General features: G+C 39.6%; 2 protein-coding genes and 1 long non-coding RNA gene across 4 annotated transcripts; all 3 read left to right on the top strand.

Annotated features, from left to right (window-relative positions):
* The first annotated feature begins 555 nt into the window (after positions 1–555).
* LOC149389791 (F-box protein SKIP22-like) lies at positions 556–2,323 on the top strand. The gene has a single exon (XM_089624594.1). The coding sequence runs from the start codon at positions 727–729 to the stop codon at positions 2,131–2,133; it is 1,407 nt and encodes a 468-aa protein (XP_089480720.1). The 5' UTR covers positions 556–726; the 3' UTR covers positions 2,134–2,323.
* Positions 2,324–5,797: 3,474 nt separating this feature from the next.
* Positions 5,798–7,789, top strand: LOC149389790 (ATP phosphoribosyltransferase regulatory subunit). Its single transcript, XM_089621668.1, has 4 exons — positions 5,798–6,161; positions 6,245–6,472; positions 6,581–6,646; positions 7,231–7,789. The coding sequence occupies exons 1-4, from the start codon at positions 5,988–5,990 to the stop codon at positions 7,387–7,389; spliced, it is 627 nt and encodes a 208-aa protein (XP_089477794.1). The 5' UTR covers positions 5,798–5,987; the 3' UTR covers positions 7,390–7,789.
* Positions 7,790–15,437: 7,648 nt separating this feature from the next.
* LOC149389789 (uncharacterized) lies at positions 15,438–16,874 on the top strand. 2 transcript variants are annotated; one of them, XR_016300773.1, is made up of 3 exons: positions 15,438–15,632; positions 15,887–15,943; positions 16,067–16,874. It is a non-coding gene; the product is annotated as an uncharacterized LOC149389789 (long non-coding RNA). The 2 variants fall into 2 exon arrangements; XR_016300774.1 differs by lacking the exon at positions 15,887–15,943.
* Positions 16,875–21,312: the final 4,438 nt, after the last annotated feature.

Here is a 21,312-nt window from a genome sequence, read left to right as displayed (position 1 = left end):
ATCCAATGGGCCAACTACAACATTTAGCCACCCAAAAAACGCATACACCCATAACAACACATTGGGCCGTACTTGAGTATAAACATCCAACAGCAAAAGCAATCAACAACAGCAAAATTACGTGATGGAGAGTAGCCGCAATTCGAGGTCCATTTACTAGTCAATAACATCAAAATTAGGGCCTATTTTGTCTCACAAAATTAAGAGGCCTTAAGCGGTTGCTTAACCCGCTTAACTATCGGGCCGGCCCTGGTGTTATTTTGAATAAGTCATATTCATAAAAGAATGTCATCAATTATTTGATAACACTCATTAACTATAAAATACATTCAGGAACCCAAATTTTTCATAAAAAAAATGTTATCAATTATTTGATAGCTCATCAACAATAAAATATATTAAGGAACCCGCGGGCGCGTTGCTGTGGGTATTTTTGATTGCGACATATAAAACATGAAATCGTAATTTTTAAATAATAAATAAAAAATTCCTAAAGAAAATACAAAATATCTTTTTTTTTTTTTATATATATATGTACTTTTTTTTTATGAGGAATACAAAATATCTTATAATACCGGAGAAGTCACAGAATCAAAATTTCCAAATTATTTGTCCACGAAGAAAGAAAAACGAAAACCCGTCATTTCGTAGCCACCGCCACAACCTAAATTTTTTTCTTCTTCTTCTTCTTCTTCGTCTCTCTCAATTCACGTTGCGATCTTGAGAATGAAGCTGAGAATTAGAGCCTTGGATTCCAAAGAGACCATCAGAATCGACATCCCCAACGATTCCTCCCTCCAACTCCTCAAACAATCCATCTCTCAGGCGATCGGATTCCATTCCCCTCACTCTCTACGCCTCTCTCTCAACCGCACTGACGAGCTCTTCCCTTCGTCCCCCTCGGAATCGCTCTCATCTCTCGGAATCGCCGCCGGAGATCTCATCTTCTACTGCGTAGTCCCAGAATCCGATTCACATGGCCACGAAGCCCTAGGTGCTTTGTCCTCGGCCAGTTCCGGCCAAGAACAAGCTCCGACTCACACGACCGGTCGAGAAACGAGCGAAGAGATCATTGGTATCGATGAAACCATAGGTGCTTCGTCCTCGGCGAGTCCCGGCCAAGAACCAGATCGGATTCAGGCTATCGGTCGAGAAACGATCGAGATGACCGGTGATGGAGACGATATCACAGAATACGGCGGTGGCGACAATGAGATTGGTAGGTTTCCGGAATCTTGTTTCGTGAAGAGGTTAATTAGGGTTCTGAGCGATGATTTAGGGGAAGAACCATCCGATCACAAGCTGATAATCTGCTCCGTCCATTCCGTGTTCCTGGAGTCTGGTTTCGTCGGATTGTCCGGTGATACGCTTCGATTTCCGTCTTCCATGGACTTCTCTATGTCTCTCCACTACACGCTGCCCGAAATCTCTCCCGAGACCAGAACCGAATCCGCTGTCCTGAAGTTCCAGACCATGAAGAAGTTCGTCACTGTCTACGGATCCCTAACCACGCCCGGCTCTCCGACCTACCGAATCTGCCTGGACGAGCGGAGATTTGCCCCCGGAATCTCCTCCCTCCGAGACCACCTCTCCGAGAGAGCTCTCTTCGAGCTCTGGAGGGAAACGAAAGACGGAATAGCGACCCCGCTGATGATCGAGCTCTGCTCGAGAGCTGGCCTCGCGGGCCCCGCCTGCCTCGCCCGACTTCCGTTGGAGCTCCAGACTCGGATCCTCGAGCTCCTCCGGGGCGATGACTTGGCGAGGGCGGCCTGCGCCAGCAAGGACCTCCACCACCTAACACGGGACGACGAGCTCTGGCGCCGGAAGTTCGCTGAGGAATTCTCGGCCGCGGTGGCGGAGCCGGGCTGGTCGGGGATACCGTGGAGGACGATGTATGCCAAGTGCTGGCGGGTCCAGAGGGGGGATAGAGACGAGGCCGCCGCGAGGATGAGACATCGGTGGCGGGGCCATCCCTGGGGGGCCCAGCCGCAGGGGCTCCGACTGTTTGCAGCGCCGCGCATTGTTGGAGGTGACTACGATCTGTTTCCCGGCGGTCAGCCGCCATTCGGGTCGTGGCGCCGGAGAAACTTCTCGCCCACCCACCGCGATCGGGGAAGAGGGCTTTGGTTGTAGAGCCGGATCCCCAATGGTATTTGAGGGGTTTTCTTTTGTTTGCGTAACTAATGGTATATGTATATGTATATATAAACAAGTTTGCTTTAGCTGATACTGGTTTAGGTCAGTGTTTAAAGGTTATGTGAATGGTTTTTTTGGTTCAGTTTGTTATTTTTGATATGAATAAAGAACATACCGTTCTCGTGGATACTAGTTTTAGATCAATGTTTAGAGGTTATATTAGGTAGTTTAGCTTGGTTCCACGGGGCTGCAGATGCCCCGATGAATGTGCTTGTTTGGCTAATATTATTTCATATATGCTTGGCTGCCATGAATGGCCACATATAACGAATGCCCGTCTCTCCAGTTTTTGCCGGTTTTAAATGTCGTGTTGTGTATAATTAGCGATATGTAAGATTTCTCTGTGTATTGATATACGATGTGTTTATTGTCCCATTATGTACTTTGCTTTCGTTCTATGTCCATTAAGAAACTAACATCGATGTACTGTCCTCCATACAATTCCCTATAACTAAAAAATTTGGGGCTGTTTGAGGTTACCCAACCGAACTGTCAAGGCCTCGTGGGCTTGGTCGAGTGAGGCTTTAATACCCACGGTTGTAAGAAATAAAACTAGTTTGCTGTTATTTCGTCAGGCTTCTGTTCGGTTATATTGCTTACCAGTCATTTATTGGATTAGTTACATCTGCCGAGTTTGTTTAGCTCAGTATATGAGATTATAGTCTCTATCATTTAGCTTTCATTCAATGAGAAACATTCTTTTCTCTTGACCGTCTCTTTCTCTGGTTAGTTTTGTTGATCTGGCATAGTAGCACTAGAGCTATTTTCTCTTTCGGCTTAAAATTTTGTGCGGATTTCGTCGTTCTTTGATTAGTCGCTGTGGACGGGTCTTAAAGTGTCAAAAGCTTCAGTTCTTTTCTCCCTTCTCTCATCCAATTGCGTCGAAGGTAGATGCAACAGTTTCTTGCAATGCTCAGTGGTCACAGACGGATACATTTTCTCTCATCAACTTTTGTTACATCTGATTTGGATCAACAAGTTCAACTCGTCGTTCATTGAGTGATGGGCTGTTTCGAGAACGGTCTCTTGCCGTACATCGGCACAGACAACTTTGGAAACCTAATTCACCTCTCAACTTCGTGCAAAGATTTGATGTATCAGATTGTACGGATTAGTTGTCATTAGTTAGTTACATCTACCGAATTTTTTTAGGCAAGTGTATAAGTACTGGATCAATGAGAAACATTATGTTCTCATGATCACCTCATTCTCGCTCTTGTTAGTCCCGTTAACATTCAAATATTTCTTTTGATTGAGTTGTGATAAGCGCGCATGTGGAAAGATCTGTAGTTGTCTGTTGACAGTCTGATGTTTCTCTAAAATGGTTTTCGTCCAAAAAATTGTCTGGAAATTTAGTATCATTTTTTTTTTATTAATTGTCGACTGTATTGGGGTTTGCACAGAAATATCATATTTTCATTATAGTGGTGGTTTTTTTTAGTATTCCATTTTGAGTTTGCTAACAAATTAACAATCAAAATTAGTGTCTAAACAATAATTTATTCATCTACCGACTTGTTAATTAATTATTCTTAGGGTAAAAGAGGACTTAAATATAAATTTGATGAATTCAGAATGGCTAAAAATTCCAAGAGAAAAAAGAGGACAATTGTGAAAACAAGATCGTCTATTATTGACAACACCTTGTCAATACATACAACGTTTATCGACAATACCTTATCAATAAACCTGATGTCTATTGACAACATTGTCATTTATTTTATGGAGACAACATTGTCATTAAATATGACATTTATTTACGGTTTGACAGTGTTACTATGAAGATGGATAGATGTACCAACATCTCAACTGTTGCGTCGTAATTATCTTTAAACCGCTTGCGAGCTTGCTCATAACATCATTGTTCGGATAGCAATTTCTCTCCTCAAGTAAAACCAGGATGTCATTTTTTTCCTCAACCAATCGAACAACTTAGCAATCAGATACTCCCTAGGTTTTGCATGCATCGCATTCATGGACTCGGCAGTGTTTGAGGTCATGAGTGAGTACTTTTTTTCTATTGAAAAACAATGTGACCATTTCCCGTTTCCTACGTAAGATATTCATGTATCTCTTTCTTCCATATCCATCATATACATAAACTTTTCCCATTTGAAAGGAGTGTAGGCTTTGCTACCCTTTTTATCTTCTAATTGATTCCTTTCGACAGATCTTCGAACCCTTTGCTTTAGGAACAACAAGTCTCTTTGCTATCGGATTTCCCAAAGTTGACCCTTAGCCTCGACCACTCCATGAACTTGTCAAGGCTGCACTGCAGTAGGATCTCGGCTTGACTTTCCGAAGCCTGGGCGAATGAGAACGTGTTATGTTAGGCTTTCCGTTCGTGCTACGTATTAGAGGCGTGGTTGACTGGGTGACGTGGCATGTTTCCCTTTTACTATATAATGTTGTTTTCCTTTTCATTTGGATTATCTTGTATTGAATTGCTTTCAATTGGAGAGATTAGCCTCTCAAAATTGGAGTGTCCATGTTCGTCCCTCGTATGTGACTGGATCTTTAAGAATTTCTCGATCGACAATCATCGGCCTAATTCCGTGGCCGAGCTATTTTTGTCGCCAGCTGCGTACAACAGGAATCCTAAATGGATGGCTGCTTTCAAGATAGCTAGATTGGCCGCTGTTTGGTGTATTTGGGGCAAAAGAAACAAGATCATTTTCGAGGATGAGGTTTGTTGCTTCGGGGCGGAGATGGAAAGCATTAATTTTTGTATTGCTCTCTGGTTACATGTTAATTGTAAAGATTTTTATGATTTCCCTTTTTCCATTTTGTCTAGGGACTGGGTTTCAGCTTTGGTTTGATGTTTGTTTTGGCTCGGTACTTTCGGTGGCTGTTGTTATAGGCCAGCCTGAGCTTTGCTTTTTCTGTACTGCTCTCCTTTGTTTCGGAGTATATCAGTTATTAATAAAACTTACCGTTTCTATTAAAAAAATTGTAATACAATATCCAAACACGAGGGTATAAGTGAGATTGTGAGTGATTTCTCCCAAGTGGAGCTTGGACGAATTGTAGGTACAGCAATTTGGGGACTCGACGACGATTTGGGGGGTATCATGTGATCGGCAAACATAAGACGTGATATCGATTGCCCGACCGTCCAATTTATTATACCACGGAACCCTATTCTCATGCTCAGACTTTGATAGAATTTCCCCACAAAAAAAAAAAGAAAAAAAGATGTTGGATGCCCCAATTTTAGGAAGCTTTGATGATATCATATGTCTTGCTTAGATCGAGCTTGACGCCCATTAGACCCTCTTTCCTGGTCGAATATCTAAAGTAATAGAATTTGAATTCGAGTGTTATCGAAAATCTCGCTTTAGAAGTAATCAAGTCATTAAAATAATATCTAACTCAACGGTGAATCTTGGAAACAAATTTTTTTGTTTTTAAATGACAAAAAAATATCTGCACAAATCATGAAAACGACATGAGCCGCCTGAAGTTAATGGGGGGCAACCAGAATCCTCCAACTTCATCTCTCTTTTTTTTTTTTTTTTTTTTTAGAGGTATACGATTAAACATTTGTGCAGCTTGCAATGAATATCCAATCTTAAATACCCTTCCCAAGTTCCCAACAGAAGTACGAGTATTCATTGTCGTTTCAACGGGATACTAGCTGTCGTTTGGTCCGCGAGTGACGTGGCGTGTTCCCAGATCCCCACCGCGGTAAAAATCTCGCAGATACTCCTTTCCGATTCCTGTTCTTTCGCTTCGCCGCCACAAGCTCTCTTAAATTATTTCTGAGCTCTCTCCGAGTCACAGTGACGATCATGTCACTGTCGGTGACTCTAGCGCCTCCTTCCTTTTCTCCGTTTTCTCAAACACGACGAAGAAAACAGCATTCATTTCGTTCTTTCACTCTCGATCCTTCAAAGTTGACTCCCACAGATCTTCGATATCGCCTTCGCTTGCAAGCCTCTAGAAGAAACTCCAATTTCCCTCCGGTATCTCTATATTTATGTATGTATAGGTGTATTTGTGTCTGTTTATTTCGGGTTTAAATGCTCTCTGCGGGCCATGTGTTTAGGGTAATGATAGCCTTGTGGATGATCCGAGAAATTGGAGCCGTTCGATCGGCTCTGAGTTCAGTAGAATGACCGGTTACGATGACGATGAAGACGAGGACGATGACGAAGAAGAAGATAGGAGTCTTGATCTGTTTGTCAAGTTTGTACAGAACGTCTTCAAAAAGATCTCTCGCCGAGCTCGCAGAGCCGTCCGATCGGTTCTTCCCATCCCAATTCCTACGAAACTGGTACAAATACTAACTAAATTTACAAGGTTTAAATGTGCAATTATGAATCTCATAATAGAGAGTGACTTTTTTCATTGTGCTATGTTGTTGTTTTAATTGTGTGTACAGGTTGCTTTTTCGGTTAATGGTGTTTTGATTCTTGCATTCTTATGGGTTCTGAAGGCGTTTCTTGAGGTGATAATATGATTCCTATTGGATTTGTGGTTTTGGTACATAGTTTTTCTCTTAGCTGGTTGAATTAAAATCAGTAACTTTCTATGTTCCCATGCATAGCAGTAGTTACTTTCTCTTAATCGTCCATTCCACAGCGTGACGACTTCGATGTTCTAGGCAAACACCGGGTGTTATTTCTTAGGCTATGCATAAACACGCTTTGTATGATAGGAAAGCAGTAAAGCCTCATATTTGATTCAAGTTAGCTGGGAGACTCGACAAATTGTCTCAGTTCAATAGGTTTCGAGATTCGAGCTCGGATTCCGATCCTGGAAATGTCCATAGAAACGCATAACTTGTTAAATCTAGCAGCACTTGCTTGGTTTTAAATTTGGCATTGTATGCTAAAAGAACTTGGTGTGAAAAGTTGGGATTTAGTCTCGCCAAGCAAAGTTATGTCATCCATTGGGCTGGAATGCTCTCATCAATGCAGACATACATGACTTCTAAGCAATCTTAAATTACTCGAGAATCAATCAGATAAATGATCATTTCATCAAATAGAAGCTAACTTCCATTTGTGTGTTGTGTTAATATATTTGCAGGTGGTTTGTACTCTCGGAACCGTAGTGTTTGTGAGCATATTACTAATACGAGGGATATGGACTGGGGTGACCTACTTACAGGTAAACCAAACCCTGAAAATGAACGGCTTCGATGACGAGAACAGTGCTTGGAATAATGGCGCACAGCCTGCTTCTTGACCATTGACATTAGGTCGGCCCCGGAAGAGGTTCGATCTCAAATGTTCATAACATCACCAACAAGTAAAAAAGAAAAATAAAGGCATTCGTAAAAGAGAAACAAGCTTTACGACAGCGATATAAAAGATAGGTATAAAATCATAAGTTAGCAAGAAAATAATAATCATAATAAGGTTAAATTATTTTTTCTTATAATTTATTGTTATGTATGATTAAACATGAGATCTAGATCTACTGGTACATTGTATTTGTGGGCACTGGGCCATACTTTGGTTGCAGCATTGTTTATTGCTGTGACTTGGTTAGCAAGTTAACCAAGATTTGTTAAACCACCCCATATTGTTATACCATCCCTTTCGGAGACCTAACAATGATACACCAAGATAATATTTTAATGTTATCTTTATATGGCATCTGATCTGTAACGCGAGTGATTATGTCTTTTTGTTTGTTGTGAAGTGGGTCTCATGGCACGTGATTGTATTGCTTCAAAGTTCAAATAGGTCCCGGGTTAGCATATTGTTGAGCTGTAATGTAACATGAGAAAATTTTCCACGCTCTGAATCTTGATCTGCTACTGGCATTACCACTGTTGGTTAGTGTAATTGACATGTCAATCAATTGCTATAGCAAATTTTTTTTTTTTTTCTATGTCATTCGCACAAAGTTAAATTATAGATTAGGACTATAATATCGTCTGAAATATCTATTTTTTATGCCGTTGTTGATAAATGGTAAAAGTTAAACAATTTTGCTCTCCGATAATTAAAAAAAAAAGTTATTCAATTTTCCTTGTATTGGATTCATGGCATTAGGGAATCATACAATGATAAATTTAGTTATTTTATTAACATTTAGTTATTGAAGCGGTTTTCCTCCGCCATACGTGAGGGCTTTTATGAAATCTCGTGGCACCGACCACGTTTCCTCAAAAAAAAAAAAAAGAATGTAGCTCACCTGTTCAAATAATAAAAATATAGCTTTTTTTTTCTTTTTTTTTTTGTTCCTTTTATTTATATGCGTGTTTAGTGATTTTTCGTGTTGGTTATTAAGCGGGGGTTGATTTAAATTTGTGAAAAAATAACTCATCTATAAAGAATAAAGATTATAGTATACATAGTAGCTTGAATGTAATATAGCATACTACTAAAATATCATTTGGATGCGTAGCGTATGAAATGAAATGTATCACTTGTTGGAAATTGGACGTTGGAACTAAAAGATAAGAGTTTTTTTTTTTTTTTTTTTTGAAAAACAAACGGGCCTCCCTAAAACCTTCCGCCCCTGATATCGGTGCGACGGGTAGGAAAGAGCACCCTATACTCCTCATTAAGACACGGCATCAACCGCAAAGCTCTCCCGCACAAGGGGCGGGAGATCCATTAAATTACAAAAACCAGAAAAATAACTTTGGTTCGCCCAATGGCACAGTTCATGAGCCGAACCATTCACAAGTCTAGGACACCATATGAAATTACAAGCATTAAAACTATCAACTAAATCCCATATCTTCTCAAAAGTGGGAGTAAGCATCCAGTTCGGGCTCTGCGAGTGAAGCTCCAGACACTCCATGATGACCTTGTTGTCCCCTTCAAAGATAACCCGACCGGAATTTCTGAACTTTGCTAATAAGACAGCCTCAAGCACCGCTAGGAGCTCCGCCTCTAGAGCCGACGTAGCTGAAATCTTCGAACACCACAGCCAAAGAACCGCACCTTCCTCATTCCTCGCCACGATCCCCACAACAGCGCCTCGACTCGCAAAGGAAGCATCAAGATTAATCTTGACGAAACCAGCTTCAGGAGGTCTCCATTGCTGTTTAAGACTTGTCGTCGGAGTAGCGACCCTAACCAACATTGAAACTGGTCTCCCACAGAACTCCAAAACCCTCTGCCTAATGAATCCAATCGAAGCGTCCTCATTTTCCATCTCGCCGTTGAAAATCATTGAATTCCGGCAGAACCATAACGACTCCATGATAGCCCAAGCCCGAATAAGGAATTCATCTTGATGAACCCCTTGGAAGTTAAGGCTAATATTCAGATCAAGGAGAGTATTGAGAATCTCCTTGCCATCGTCATCGACTCTCCAGCTCCAAGAATGCCCCCACCCTTCAACCAACCAAAGCCTCCTCGCCGCTGCACATCGGAAAAAGAGATAGGCCACCGTTTCATCCTCCATCCTGCAGACCCGGCATCGCGAATCATTACCCATAGAGTGCTTGGCTAGCTTATTCCCCAGATTAAAGCAGCCTGAACCGATTCTCCAAAGAAACATCTTGGCTCGTTCATGGAGTTTCAGTTTCCAAAGAGACTTCCACAAACCAACCCCATCAACTATTGGGACGTTACAGAGAGCTCTTAAGGCAGATTTGACACTGTAATTGCCATTCTCAGAACCGTCCCAGAAAAGAGCATCGTCTCTAGGGTAGGCACGGATTTTGAGGGCCGAAATTTTCTCCGCCACCTCTCTAACACAAATATTGGAGACTTTACCCAGATCCCATTTACGTTGGCCTTCGACAAACAACTCACTCACCAAAGGGTCTGGGATGAACTGATTTGGTCTCTCAATGAATGTCTCTTTGAAAACCCACTTATCAGAGAAAATCCTTACCGAATTACCACTCCCCACCAAGTATGTAGCATTCTGGTTAATAAAATTTTGGGTGGTCAGAATATCTCTCCAACACTGGGAGTCATTAGGAGATTTGGAGACTTTGCCGAATTTAATATTCCCACAATACTTCTGTCTAAGTTGGGAAGTCCAAGTAGCACGAGAGCCCGAAGCCATAAACCATCCCAATTTAGAGAGAAGGGCTTTGTTGATGTCTTTTGCCCTTCTAAGTCCCAACCCCCTGCTCCATTTAGGCCTACAAATTTTTTCCCAACTCACCGGGGCGAGATACCGATCTCTATTATCCGTTCCTACCCACCAAAATTTCCTCGCCATTTTATCCAAAGAATCACAAAAGGTGACAGGGAGATTATAAGTGGACATAGCATATACCGGGATGCTTTGGACCACTGATTTAACGAGAGTCGCTCTACCGGCTTTGGAAATAGTACGCGCCATCCACCCTTCAAGCCTCCCTTGGACTTTTTCTTTCAAATAAGCGAAACTCGCAATCTTGCTTCTTCCTAGCTTCAAAGGGTTTCCCAAGTGATGCTCCTTCGGGTCACACTCCTTCATGCCAAGTCTCCCCCTCAAGACACTTCTCATCGGCTCCTTACAATTTTTAGAAAATAAGACTCCAGACTTGGCGATGTTAACTCTTTGCCCGGACCAACTTTGGTAGCGTTCCACACACCCCCACAGAGTGTCCACGTCTTCTTCTGTGGCTCGGCAAAAGAGGATGTATCGTCGGCGAACATTAAGTGAGAGATAGGAGGCGTGTTGTTGCCTATACTAATGCCTTGAAAACCACCTTGAGACTCCGCCCTCCCAAGAATCCGACTAAGGATCTCCGAGGCAATTATGAAGAGATAAGGCGATAATGGATCACCTTGCCGAAGGCCCCTCTCAAGTTTGAGCTTTTGGAGAGGGCTCCCATTGAGAAGAATAGCACTAGACGCCGATCCCACACATTCCTTGATTAGCTTCACCATTTTACCCGAGACTCCGAAGTTACGGAGAACGGCGTAGATAAATTTCCACTCCATTCTATCGTACGCCTTACTCATATCCATCTTAATCCCAATCCAACCATCTTCATCCCCTTTTTTTTCTCCATAACCTCCAAGATTTCTCGGGTGAGAATGGTGTTCTCGGCGATCCATTGACCCGGAACGAACGCCGATTGGAAATGAGAGATCATTTTGTTGAGCACTCTTCGAAGTCGTGCCGTAATGATGCGGGTGATGACCTTGAAGCTAAAATTACACAAGCTAATAGGCCGAAACTTGTCGAAGGAGTCCGCTCCATTAACTTTAGGAATAAGGACATTATGAGCGAAACTCACCTCGGGATCAAGTCTTTTATCGTTGAAAAACTCTTGCACATACTTCACCAAGGAGGCCCCGACAATATCCCAAAATATTATATAGAATATGCCTTGAAGACCATCCGGCCCCGGAGCTTTGAGTGCGGGCATGGCCCACACGGTCATCTTGATTTCCTCCGCTGTAGGAATCTCCACGAGATTTTTGTTATCATGTTCATCGACCACTCGTGGAACGAGGCCTTCAAGATCTCTCGGAAAACACGGTTTCAAAGATCGAAAGAGATCCCCAAATTTGTGATTGAGGAGATTCCCGATGTGTCTTCTCGAGTCAAGATTCCTACCATCCTCACCCTTCATTCTACCGATGTAGTTTCTTTTTCGACGGATTATTGTAGCCGTATGAAAGAACCGGGTGTTAGCATCGCCATCCTTAAGCCAAGCCTCTCTAGACTTTTGTCTCCACACTTTTTCCTCTTTCAACACAAGCCCGCTTAGCTCCTTTCTCGCCCCATCTTCCCTATCCGCACTCCCGGGAGAATTTCCCCTTTGTTGGAGAGTAAGAATCTCATCTTCTAAGGCTTTTATGGCCTCCTTGGTCTTGCCCCAAGTCAAGGATTGCCATCGTTTAAGCTTTCTACCCACTCCATGACTTTTTTTTACAAAGTTGAGGAGTTTTGGACCAAACTCCGGTTGGCTCCAAATCTCATTGATGATATCTCTACACTCCGGTTCACCCGCCCAAGCCTCATAGAACCGAAAAGGCTTCTTCCCTTTTTCATCTAAAAGGAAGCAATCTAAAAGGATAGGATTGTGGTCCGAGGCAATAGCCGGAAGCACCCTAACCCCGGCCTTGGAGAAAAAGCACATCCACTCCGGACTTGCAATAGCTCGGTCAAGCCTTTCGATGATTCTAGCATGTCCATGTTGTCGGTTAGACCAAGTAAAAAACCCACCTCTCGAGCCAAGGTCTACCCCTCCCGAGATCGCCAAAAAGTTTCGGAGGAATTTCCCGGTATTCCACTTAACCGGACGCTCACCCTTCTTCTCGCTAGAATCCAAGATCATGTTGAGATCTCCAACAATAACCCACGGCCTCCTCATCTTCATGACGGTATACGGGAAGTCATCCCAAAAGGAAGCCTTTCCCATGACATGAGGAGGCCCGTAAACCCCGAATAAATCCCAATCATCGCTTCTTGTAGTACCTCTAACTACCGCCCAAATCATGTTCTTGTCAAGCTTCCAAATATCAATCTCCACATCTTTTCTCCACCACAAAAAAATTCCACCCGATAGCCCCCGGGCCGAAACCCCTTCACCTCCCTAAAAACCAAACCGTTTCCTCAAATCCATCATACTACCATAGCTCCTCCTGGTCTCCATCAAAAACACAATATCCGGGTTATTCCTTCTTACAAGCCCCCGGAGAGCTTCCACCGCCGAGTCGCCATTAAGGCCTCGACAATTCCAAGAGAGAACTAACATTTACGGTGGGGGAGCATGGGTTGACCCGCCTCCTCGGTCTCAGTAGAATCACCCTCGGTAATTCTTTGGTCACTTACAATAACCGGTATTATCCCTCTTGGCTCGTTCACCTTGGTAGCCCCCCCCCCCCCCCCCCCCCCCTAGCCAATTGTTTCTTCCTAAACGCCTTCACCATCTTTCTTAGGCTCTTATCCTTGTCTTTCTTCAACTCTTGGACCCCTCTCTCCCGCTAATTTCCGCACCTCAGAGCCTGGGTTCGAGACACACCCTTCAGTAGCTTGCTTTTTGCATTTTCTCATTTCCCGTTCTCTCTCTTCAGTTTCCACTTTTTTAGAAGTGTCAACTTTGCGTTTTAGCCCACTTTCTTCTGAATGATCATCAGGCCCACCTGAAGGTAAGCATTGCCCTCCATTCTCTTTGTTGGGTTTATTCAAATAAGAGCCCATTACCTGAAACCCATTTTCACTCAGTTTTTTACTGAGTCCCAAAAGTTGACCTTCCTTCCCACTTTCTTTCTGAAAAGCGAGACTCTTCTTTTCCATAAAAACATGCTTGACATGTGATTTGTTTCTTCGATCAGAGGAGCTGCATGCGTCACGTCTTGTCTCAGTCTGCAAAACGACGTCTAACATCTCGTTCGTCTGGAGCTTTGTACTTTTATCTTTTCCTGGGCCCCACTGATTACCAAACCCTTTGACTTCTTCCACATAACCAGAGAAAGCCATGCTGTTGAGTTTTCCGGCGATCTCCGACCTGATCTCTGCCGCATCCTCCAGTAAGGCTCTTCCTCCTGCTCCTCCTTTATTTAATTTCCCAACTAGGTGACTCAGTTTTTCTAACGGTGCTTTGACTCTATTCTCCGAGTGCATCCACTGGCCATACATTTGAACGACAGGAGAATGGTCGGAGTGGACCCAGAGATATTTCTCCTTATCGCATTGACTTTCGTTATGGCCGATCCTCCCACACTTGAAACAGAATTTTCCCAAGTTGCAGTACCGACATTGGACCCATAGAGGTGAAAGATCATCTCGACCAAAAAAAAAAACCTGGCGGAATCCCTTTCTTCAAGTCAATTTCGACTTTCAGGCTGAGTTCATTATCTCATTATCAGCTTTACCCAGGTATTTAAGAAAAATTCCCACCATCTTAGCCATTCGCTCAGCATATTTCTCTGATATATATCCTGGCGGAAGTCCTCCGAACCTGACTTCGAACTGAGACATCTCAAAGGAAATTTCTTCGATTGTCAAGTAAGAAGGCCAAGGGTTGAAGATCATATGAGAGCCTTTGAAAGTCCATGGTCTCCTTGCAATAATTTTCTCCATATCTTCTTTATCTCTGAAACGAAACTGATACAAGCCAGGTTTCAACTCCTTCACAACCCAACTTTTGTTACACTTTCAGACTACGGAGAACAGTTCATGTATTCTTTTGGCGCTTGCAGGCCAGGTCGAGAGTAATTTCTCAGCCAAGATAAATTCATCTCCTTCCTCTAGAATAACGCCATCTTCTTTCGAGATGTTGAGAGACAGAGCAAGGCTGTTCGCTGTTCTCTCCACCTCCTCATCATGATGGTCTGGTAACTCCATAACCTCACTTACCCTTACCGTGTTTCCCTTAGAACTAAACAACAATCAGTGACAAAAACCCTTACCTAGTGTTTCCCTCCCACAAACCCAGAGAAAAGGCTAACACAATACTAACTCCGCTAAAAAAAGCACTGCACTCTCAGAGAAAAAGAAAATTCTAAGAGGTTAAAAAAAGTGAAAAGAGAGCACCTGACCAACACAAACCCACCACCCAGGCAAAAGCCTACACAAGACAAAAGTCAAAAGGGAAAAACCCACTTGTACGGATAGAAAATATCTAGATATTTTTTTATCATGACGAAAAAAGTGTGAACCGAGGGCTTGTTGTAGAATTAATTTTGGTTGAACAATTTTTTCAAATCCACATGTCAACAAATCAACAAACTTTCCAGTGTTGTTATTTGTTGATATATATATATATATATATATATATATATATATATATATATATATATATAAATAAATTATGTCAACGACACATATCTATACCTCTACATATATGTGTGGATAACCACACAGGTCCTCAATATTTTGTCTTCTAACAAATTTGATCTCTACATATATAACCACACAGGTCCTCAGTATTTTGTCTTCTAGCAAATTATACATTTGTTGATAGACAATTTATCTGATGTCCACATAACAAAAAGTAACAAAATTCATTGGCTTAATTGTTTTCATTGGCTGTTGATTAACCCACAGGCTTCGAACACAACAAAATTCAACATAGACCATTGCAATTTAATACCTTATAATCTTTAATTTAAATTAAATTTCAAGATGTGTTTTTGGGCTGCCAATGTGACTAATTGTAGTGCATGACAGCCAGTTATCATTGTCATACTCATATTGTGTTCACCATAAAAGAAACCCACGTGTTAATTCAAAGCTCAATGATGCTACGTGTTGATCCAACTGAATGCTACTTCTTCTTGATCCAAAGCTGAGTAACAGACTCATGTACATTTGATACCTAAATACATTTACTCTCTCTATGGAAAACTAAAAAAAAAACTTCTGAAAAAAAACCAAGCCACCGCCAACCTCTCAACATCAGTAAAAATAAAACAAACTCATTTCCCTGGTTCATGAGTTGTTAGTTTCAGCCATCTTTTTCTCGTTTAAAAAAGAAACCCTGTTTTTTCCTCTCAATTTCCTTAATCTGCAAAATCAAATTGACTTCTGCGTATTCCGAGAGGAATTTAAGCACCACTTCATTCAAAGTAATTCCTTTAATTCTCACTATCTTAGTTCGAATTTCAGAAGAGAAATTTAGGGTTTTAGTTTTATTTCTTCTGATTGGAAACTCTATTCCATGATTCTTTTTTCGTTCTCGATTAAAAATATTTAATTTAACAATATATCTAGAATCTTATTATAGATGATTGAAATAAGGTCTTTAAATTTGTCCCATTTTTTTTTAAGAATCGGCTGTTTAATCGGGTGAGATTGATACGACAGTGTTTGTAATTTTCAGCATCTTTAATTGAATTGGGTGGATATCATAAGATTACCGATAAAAAACGCGTCAACGGTGAGTCAAAATTCTCTTGTACTGATGCTTTTAGTCACCAGATTTCCAAACAAATTTTTATTTTGACTTAGATATGGACTTTGCCAATTCTGATCCAGTTTTTGCGCAAACGAATAAATACAGGTTCAACCTTCATATTGCTCCAGACATTCTTATTGAACAAATACAAGTTTACCCTTCTCTGTTGAGTTGACCAACATCTTGTCGCTTTTGTCGAGTTCACCCGGTATGTCATGTTCTCTTTTTAAGTTTAATTCATGAGAACCTATATACGCACAATTTTTCAATAAAATACGTACTCGGTTGTAATGGCTTGATTTGTTTTTTTTTTGGGGGAATGATGACTTGATTTGTTACAAATGAATTTTCCTTAAAAAAAATAAAGACACAACGCATACGTACCATTGAGCAAAAAAGAAATTGTCCTCTGATTTGATAGGTACTTATCGGAATTGTTCTTTAGAACTATTTGAGGAACCGACCCGGATAAGTAGATTGTATAAAGTCTGAAACTTGGATTCTTTGATACATTTCTTCATCACTTGAATTTCGACAGCTTTTTGTATTCTCTATACTTGTACGATTACTACTGTAACAATAAATCCGTCATGATTGATAGTTGATACAAATTGGCTATGAAATGTTAAGTGTCCTCTGCTTAGGTGAACGGTTCATAATTCAGTCTTATCGTGTCATTTGGAGATATGATTGCGCTGTAATCTGATGTCATTGTAATATATGTAGTTTTTTTTTAATCTCATAGTCATTTTTGTGCAACTGATCATACATTGTAATGAGATTTTCAGGTGTGGTCAATGTAAAAAGGTTGCACTAGAGTTTAAGCAAGTTTCAAAATCCTTAATCCGTCCTTGTACGTATAATAGGTTTGTATATTAATTAGCTAAAACTTGGAGAGTTGAATTTTTTTTAATATGTTTTTTCATATAATTTTGTTTAGTGGTCATGTGAGTAAGACACAAGGCACAAGTATCAAACTATACCAAGGATATTATTTCTTAAAAACAAAAAAAAAACGTAATTTATTTTTTTGGGTTAATTAGTGTTCAATATAAATACGCTTTAATCTCTTATCATGTTTTTAAAATGAAAATCTCTTATCAGGTTTTTAAAATGAAATCCAAAAAAGATTATATGAATGATTCGCGCGACGTGAAGAAAAACATGTTAGATGAAAAAGCATATATAAACAAAGACAACAATATATCTTAAAAAGACGAAGTATGTCTGAATACCAAAAAGAATTGCAAAGACGACAATGGCGGAAAGTCAAAGCAAAAAAAAACGATCTCACATAGAGAAGGGTATAGGAAATAAAATCACGGATAATTTAAGGACCAATTAATATTTGAATTTGGTAAAAATTTATTACTTTTTTTTACTTCAAATTTTTTTTTTTCCTGTGGGCTAATTCTTTTCCACAATGTCTGGAGAATCATCAAGGCCAAGTAGAAAACAGCTACCCAAGGCAGCAAATCACAAGGATCTCCATGTTCTAGAAATACCTGAAATACCTTCTATGTTGAAATTACCAACGAATTGTCAATATTGTACAACGAAAAAATTTTCACACGAAAGCAAGACATTTTGTTGCTCTGATGGAAAAGTAATACTTAAATAAAATGTAATTCCTCCAGCTTTATACGAATTATATACGTCATCATCTTTTACCGCCACTGAATTTCAAAAATATATACGATCATATAATAACACTTTTTCTTTTACTTCACTTGGTGCGAAATTTGATAAAGAATTATGTAAAAAAAAATAAAGGTGTATATACTTTTCGTATTCAAGGTAAGATTTATTTCGCTTTACATATTATTATCTAAATATCTTTTTATTCTATTCCAATGTTTGTTTTATATTTTCTTCGACAATGGTAACAAGGAAGAAAACGAATGCAGTTACATGTCGCGAGTATTATTGTTATAAACTATAAATACGCGTAATGATAAATCTATATTAGTACATTCTGGTCGTCTCTTCCAACAATATGTTGTAGATATGTATGTCAAAATTGAGACTCAAAGATTAGTTTATTTATGAAATACACAAGGCGAAATTAGAGCCGATTTGTATCAGGGAATCATAGATAGCGTCGAGAGTGGAGAGACCAGAGGTTCTCAAATTGGAAAAAAGAATTGTGTTGCCAGCTTCCTTCATCCGTAGTCCAAGAGACATGCGTAAAAGACATATGGATGCAATGACATTAGTTCAACAATATGGAAAACCAGATATTTTCTTAACCTTTACTTGTAATCCAAATTGGCATGAAATTGAACAAGAATTGCAACCATATGAATCCGCTCAAAATAGACCAGATTTGGTATCTCGTATATTTAAAGCAAAATTAGAAGATTTGAAGTATGAAATTTTGAAAAAAAAAATATTTGGACCCGTAGCTGCGTATGTTTATGTTATAGAATTCCAAAAAAGAGGTCTTCCACATGCTCATTTACTCATTATTTTAAAATCAACAGCCAAACTCCTCAATCCTGACACTTTTGATAAATATGTATCAGCAGAGTTACCACACATACAAGAACGTGAACATCTGCATAGAATGGTTGTTAAACATATGATGCACGGTCCTTGAGGTGACTTGAATTCAAAAAATGTATGTATGAAAAATGGTTCATGTAAAGATCATTATCCTAAGCCACATATTTCAAAAACATACATTGGAGAAAATGAATACCCAAAATATAAACGACGAAATAATAATATTCAAGTTCGGGTTAGAGGTTGTTATTTAAATAATCGATGGGTTGTTCCATTAATTCTTACTTGCTAGCAAAATTTGATTGTCATATGAACGTAGAAATATGCTCAACAGTCAAAGCGGTCAAATATATGTATAAATACATTTACAAAGGACATGATCGAATAGCCATGCACATTAGCTCAACACACACCGATGACAATAATAATATTACGCAAGACGAAATTACAAATTTCCAACTAGCAAGATGGATTTATCCACAACAAGCAACTTGGAGAATTTTTGGTTTCATTTTAAATGAAATTTACCCATCTGTAATGACACTCCAATTACATCTTGAAAATAAACAACTTGTTACATTTAGAAAATGCGATAATCTTAATCAACTTAAAGATACCGATTTTTCACTGCGATCCATGTTGACTGAGTATTTTAAAATGAATCAAATTGATCTAAAAGCTAGAACATTATTGTATAAAGAGTTTCCTCAACACTATATATGGAACAAGATAAAAATTGGGTAGCTAGAAAAAAGGTAATGTAATAGGAAGAATTGTAACAGAACGGGGCTTCAAATATAAGGTTGAAAGAAAAGCTATTTACCATCCTTGAACATACAATTATGAAGCCATGAATTCCAAGTCAACAAAAATCATCCTCTATTTATACTCTTTTCCTCTCGAATTCTTAAAATCTCAATTCATTTCAATATCAAAACATGTGCAGCAAAAAAAATATAGTAATAACAAGTCATCTCTTAGTCAATCAGTACAACATTTTAAAATTTTCCACACTACCACCACGTGCGTAGCACGTGACAGTTCTACTAGTAACAAATCATAAAAAAACTCAAATTTCTTATAAAAAAATCCCAAATTTCATGACACATGCAAGACAAAAAAAAAGTAAAAGAAAAAAAAAACAGAAGAGAGTAAAAATGGATTATCAAATTAGTATTTTAGTGAAAAATGAGAAATAGGTTATCAAATGGTAGTAGATGTGTCATTTTCTCCTCTTTTAATTTGAGTACGAAAAAACTTGTACGCATAATAATTACAAAATCTCATAACAACTGATTTTCAAACACATATATATATTTTTTTTAGATAAAAGAAGGTTGTTCCCTAATCTACAGTAATATTTTTCGCTTAATGCAAGTGCTTAAAACGAGGCAGATGCGTTACGACGATGACTTGTATAGGCTTTATGACGTGTTGGAAACAATCGGATCAGGCCAATTTTACGTAGTCATAGTTGATTCAGTGGTAGGTAGCGCGCGGGGTAGAAACGAATGAGGTTTGATCGGTGCCTTGAAGTTAGCCGTCACTGTTGATGCAAGCCTTATAGTGGATCTCTTAAAATTAGTGTTGTCACAGCAGTGACGTGGGAGCAGAGACAACGGGAAAAAAACTATGGTGGCGAAGAGCTATACTAGTCGTTTGTTGGAGCTCACTGCTCGATCGGGTCGGTGGAGACATGATTCTTAAGATCTTTGGATGGTCTGGCGATGATGTTGTTGCTATACGAAGTGAAGCGTAAAAGGTGTCATTTTTTGGATTATTCGTTGTTGAGTTAGGAAAGTGATTTTAGATATCTATTATTCATGTGAGTTTTTTTAAACTCGAATGGTATGCAAATTGTGTGGTGCTATTTTTTCTTTTGGTCTGTTTGGTTGAACTTCTGTGACTATTTTTTTAATTTTGGAAAACAAATAGAGATACAGCGCTTTTTTTTTTTTTTTAATAGAAAAATAGAGATACAGTGAAGGCCAACCTAAAGAGAAATTTCATTTTCTGGGCTTAATAAACCATTAAATATCAAGATTAGACCCTAATGTTTAAAAATATCTAAATATGAACTTTTGACCCAAAATCGGACACAAATACCCTTGATTCAAAAAACCCATGTGTTTTCTCTCATTTTCAAATGATTTTCATCACAAATCTTTTTCATTTTCGAATTGGTTGCGCTAGGTATGTGTTCAGTTTCGATTTTGAGGGTTTCACCTTGAATTTCATCGTACAGCATCGTACGGCATCGTACAGCATCGTACGATGTCGTACGATGAGATACAATGAATCTCACATTGAATCTCATCGTACGACATCGTACAGCATCGTACGACATCGTACGATGAGATACAATGTGAAACCCTCAAAATCGATAAAATTCATACACATTATAATGTACGATGTCGTACGATGCTGTACGATGTCGTACGATGCTGTACGATGTCGTACGATGCGATACGATGAGATTCAATGTGAAACCCTCAAAATCGAACCTGAACACATTCAATGCTGTACGATGTCGTACGATGATGTACGATGTCGTACGATGTTGTACGATGTCGTACGATGCTGTACGATGCGATACGATGAGATTCAATGTGAAACCCTCAAAATCGAATCTGAACACATACAATGCTGTACGATGTCGTATCTCATCGTACGACATCGTACGATGTTGTACGATGAAATTCAAGGTGAAACCCTCAAAATCGAAACTGAACACATACCCAAATTCCTAAAAAAAACCGAAAATTCTAATCCTAGCGCAACCAATTCGAAAATGAAAAAGATTTGTGATGAAAATCATTTGAAAATGAGAGAAAACACATGGGTTT

Source organism: Urtica dioica, chromosome 8 (assembly GCF_054948205.1).
Source record: "Urtica dioica subsp. dioica isolate 48M chromosome 8, U.dioica_male_clone48M_v1_H2, whole genome shotgun sequence".
Lineage (NCBI taxonomy): Eukaryota > Viridiplantae > Streptophyta > Magnoliopsida > Rosales > Urticaceae > Urtica > Urtica dioica.
The sequence above is the reverse complement of the archived record's forward strand: the minus strand, read 5'-3'. Positions and strand labels throughout refer to the sequence as shown.

What these genes read in the sequence shown, in the direction of transcription:
- LOC149389791 (XM_089624594.1), top strand. Translation starts at nt 727, where the DNA reads ATGAAGCTGAGAATTAGAGCCTTGGATTCCAAAGAGACCATCAGAATC.
- LOC149389790 (XM_089621668.1), top strand. Translation starts at nt 5,988, where the DNA reads ATGTCACTGTCGGTGACTCTAGCGCCTCCTTCCTTTTCTCCGTTTTCT. An exon ending in GAAACTCCAATTTCCCTCCG is followed by an intron (nt 6,162 to 6,244) that starts GTATCTCTATAT and finishes CCATGTGTTTAG; the next exon opens with GGTAATGATAGCCTTGTGGA. An exon ending in TTCTGAAGGCGTTTCTTGAG is followed by an intron (nt 6,647 to 7,230) that starts GTGATAATATGA and finishes ATATATTTGCAG; the next exon opens with GTGGTTTGTACTCTCGGAAC.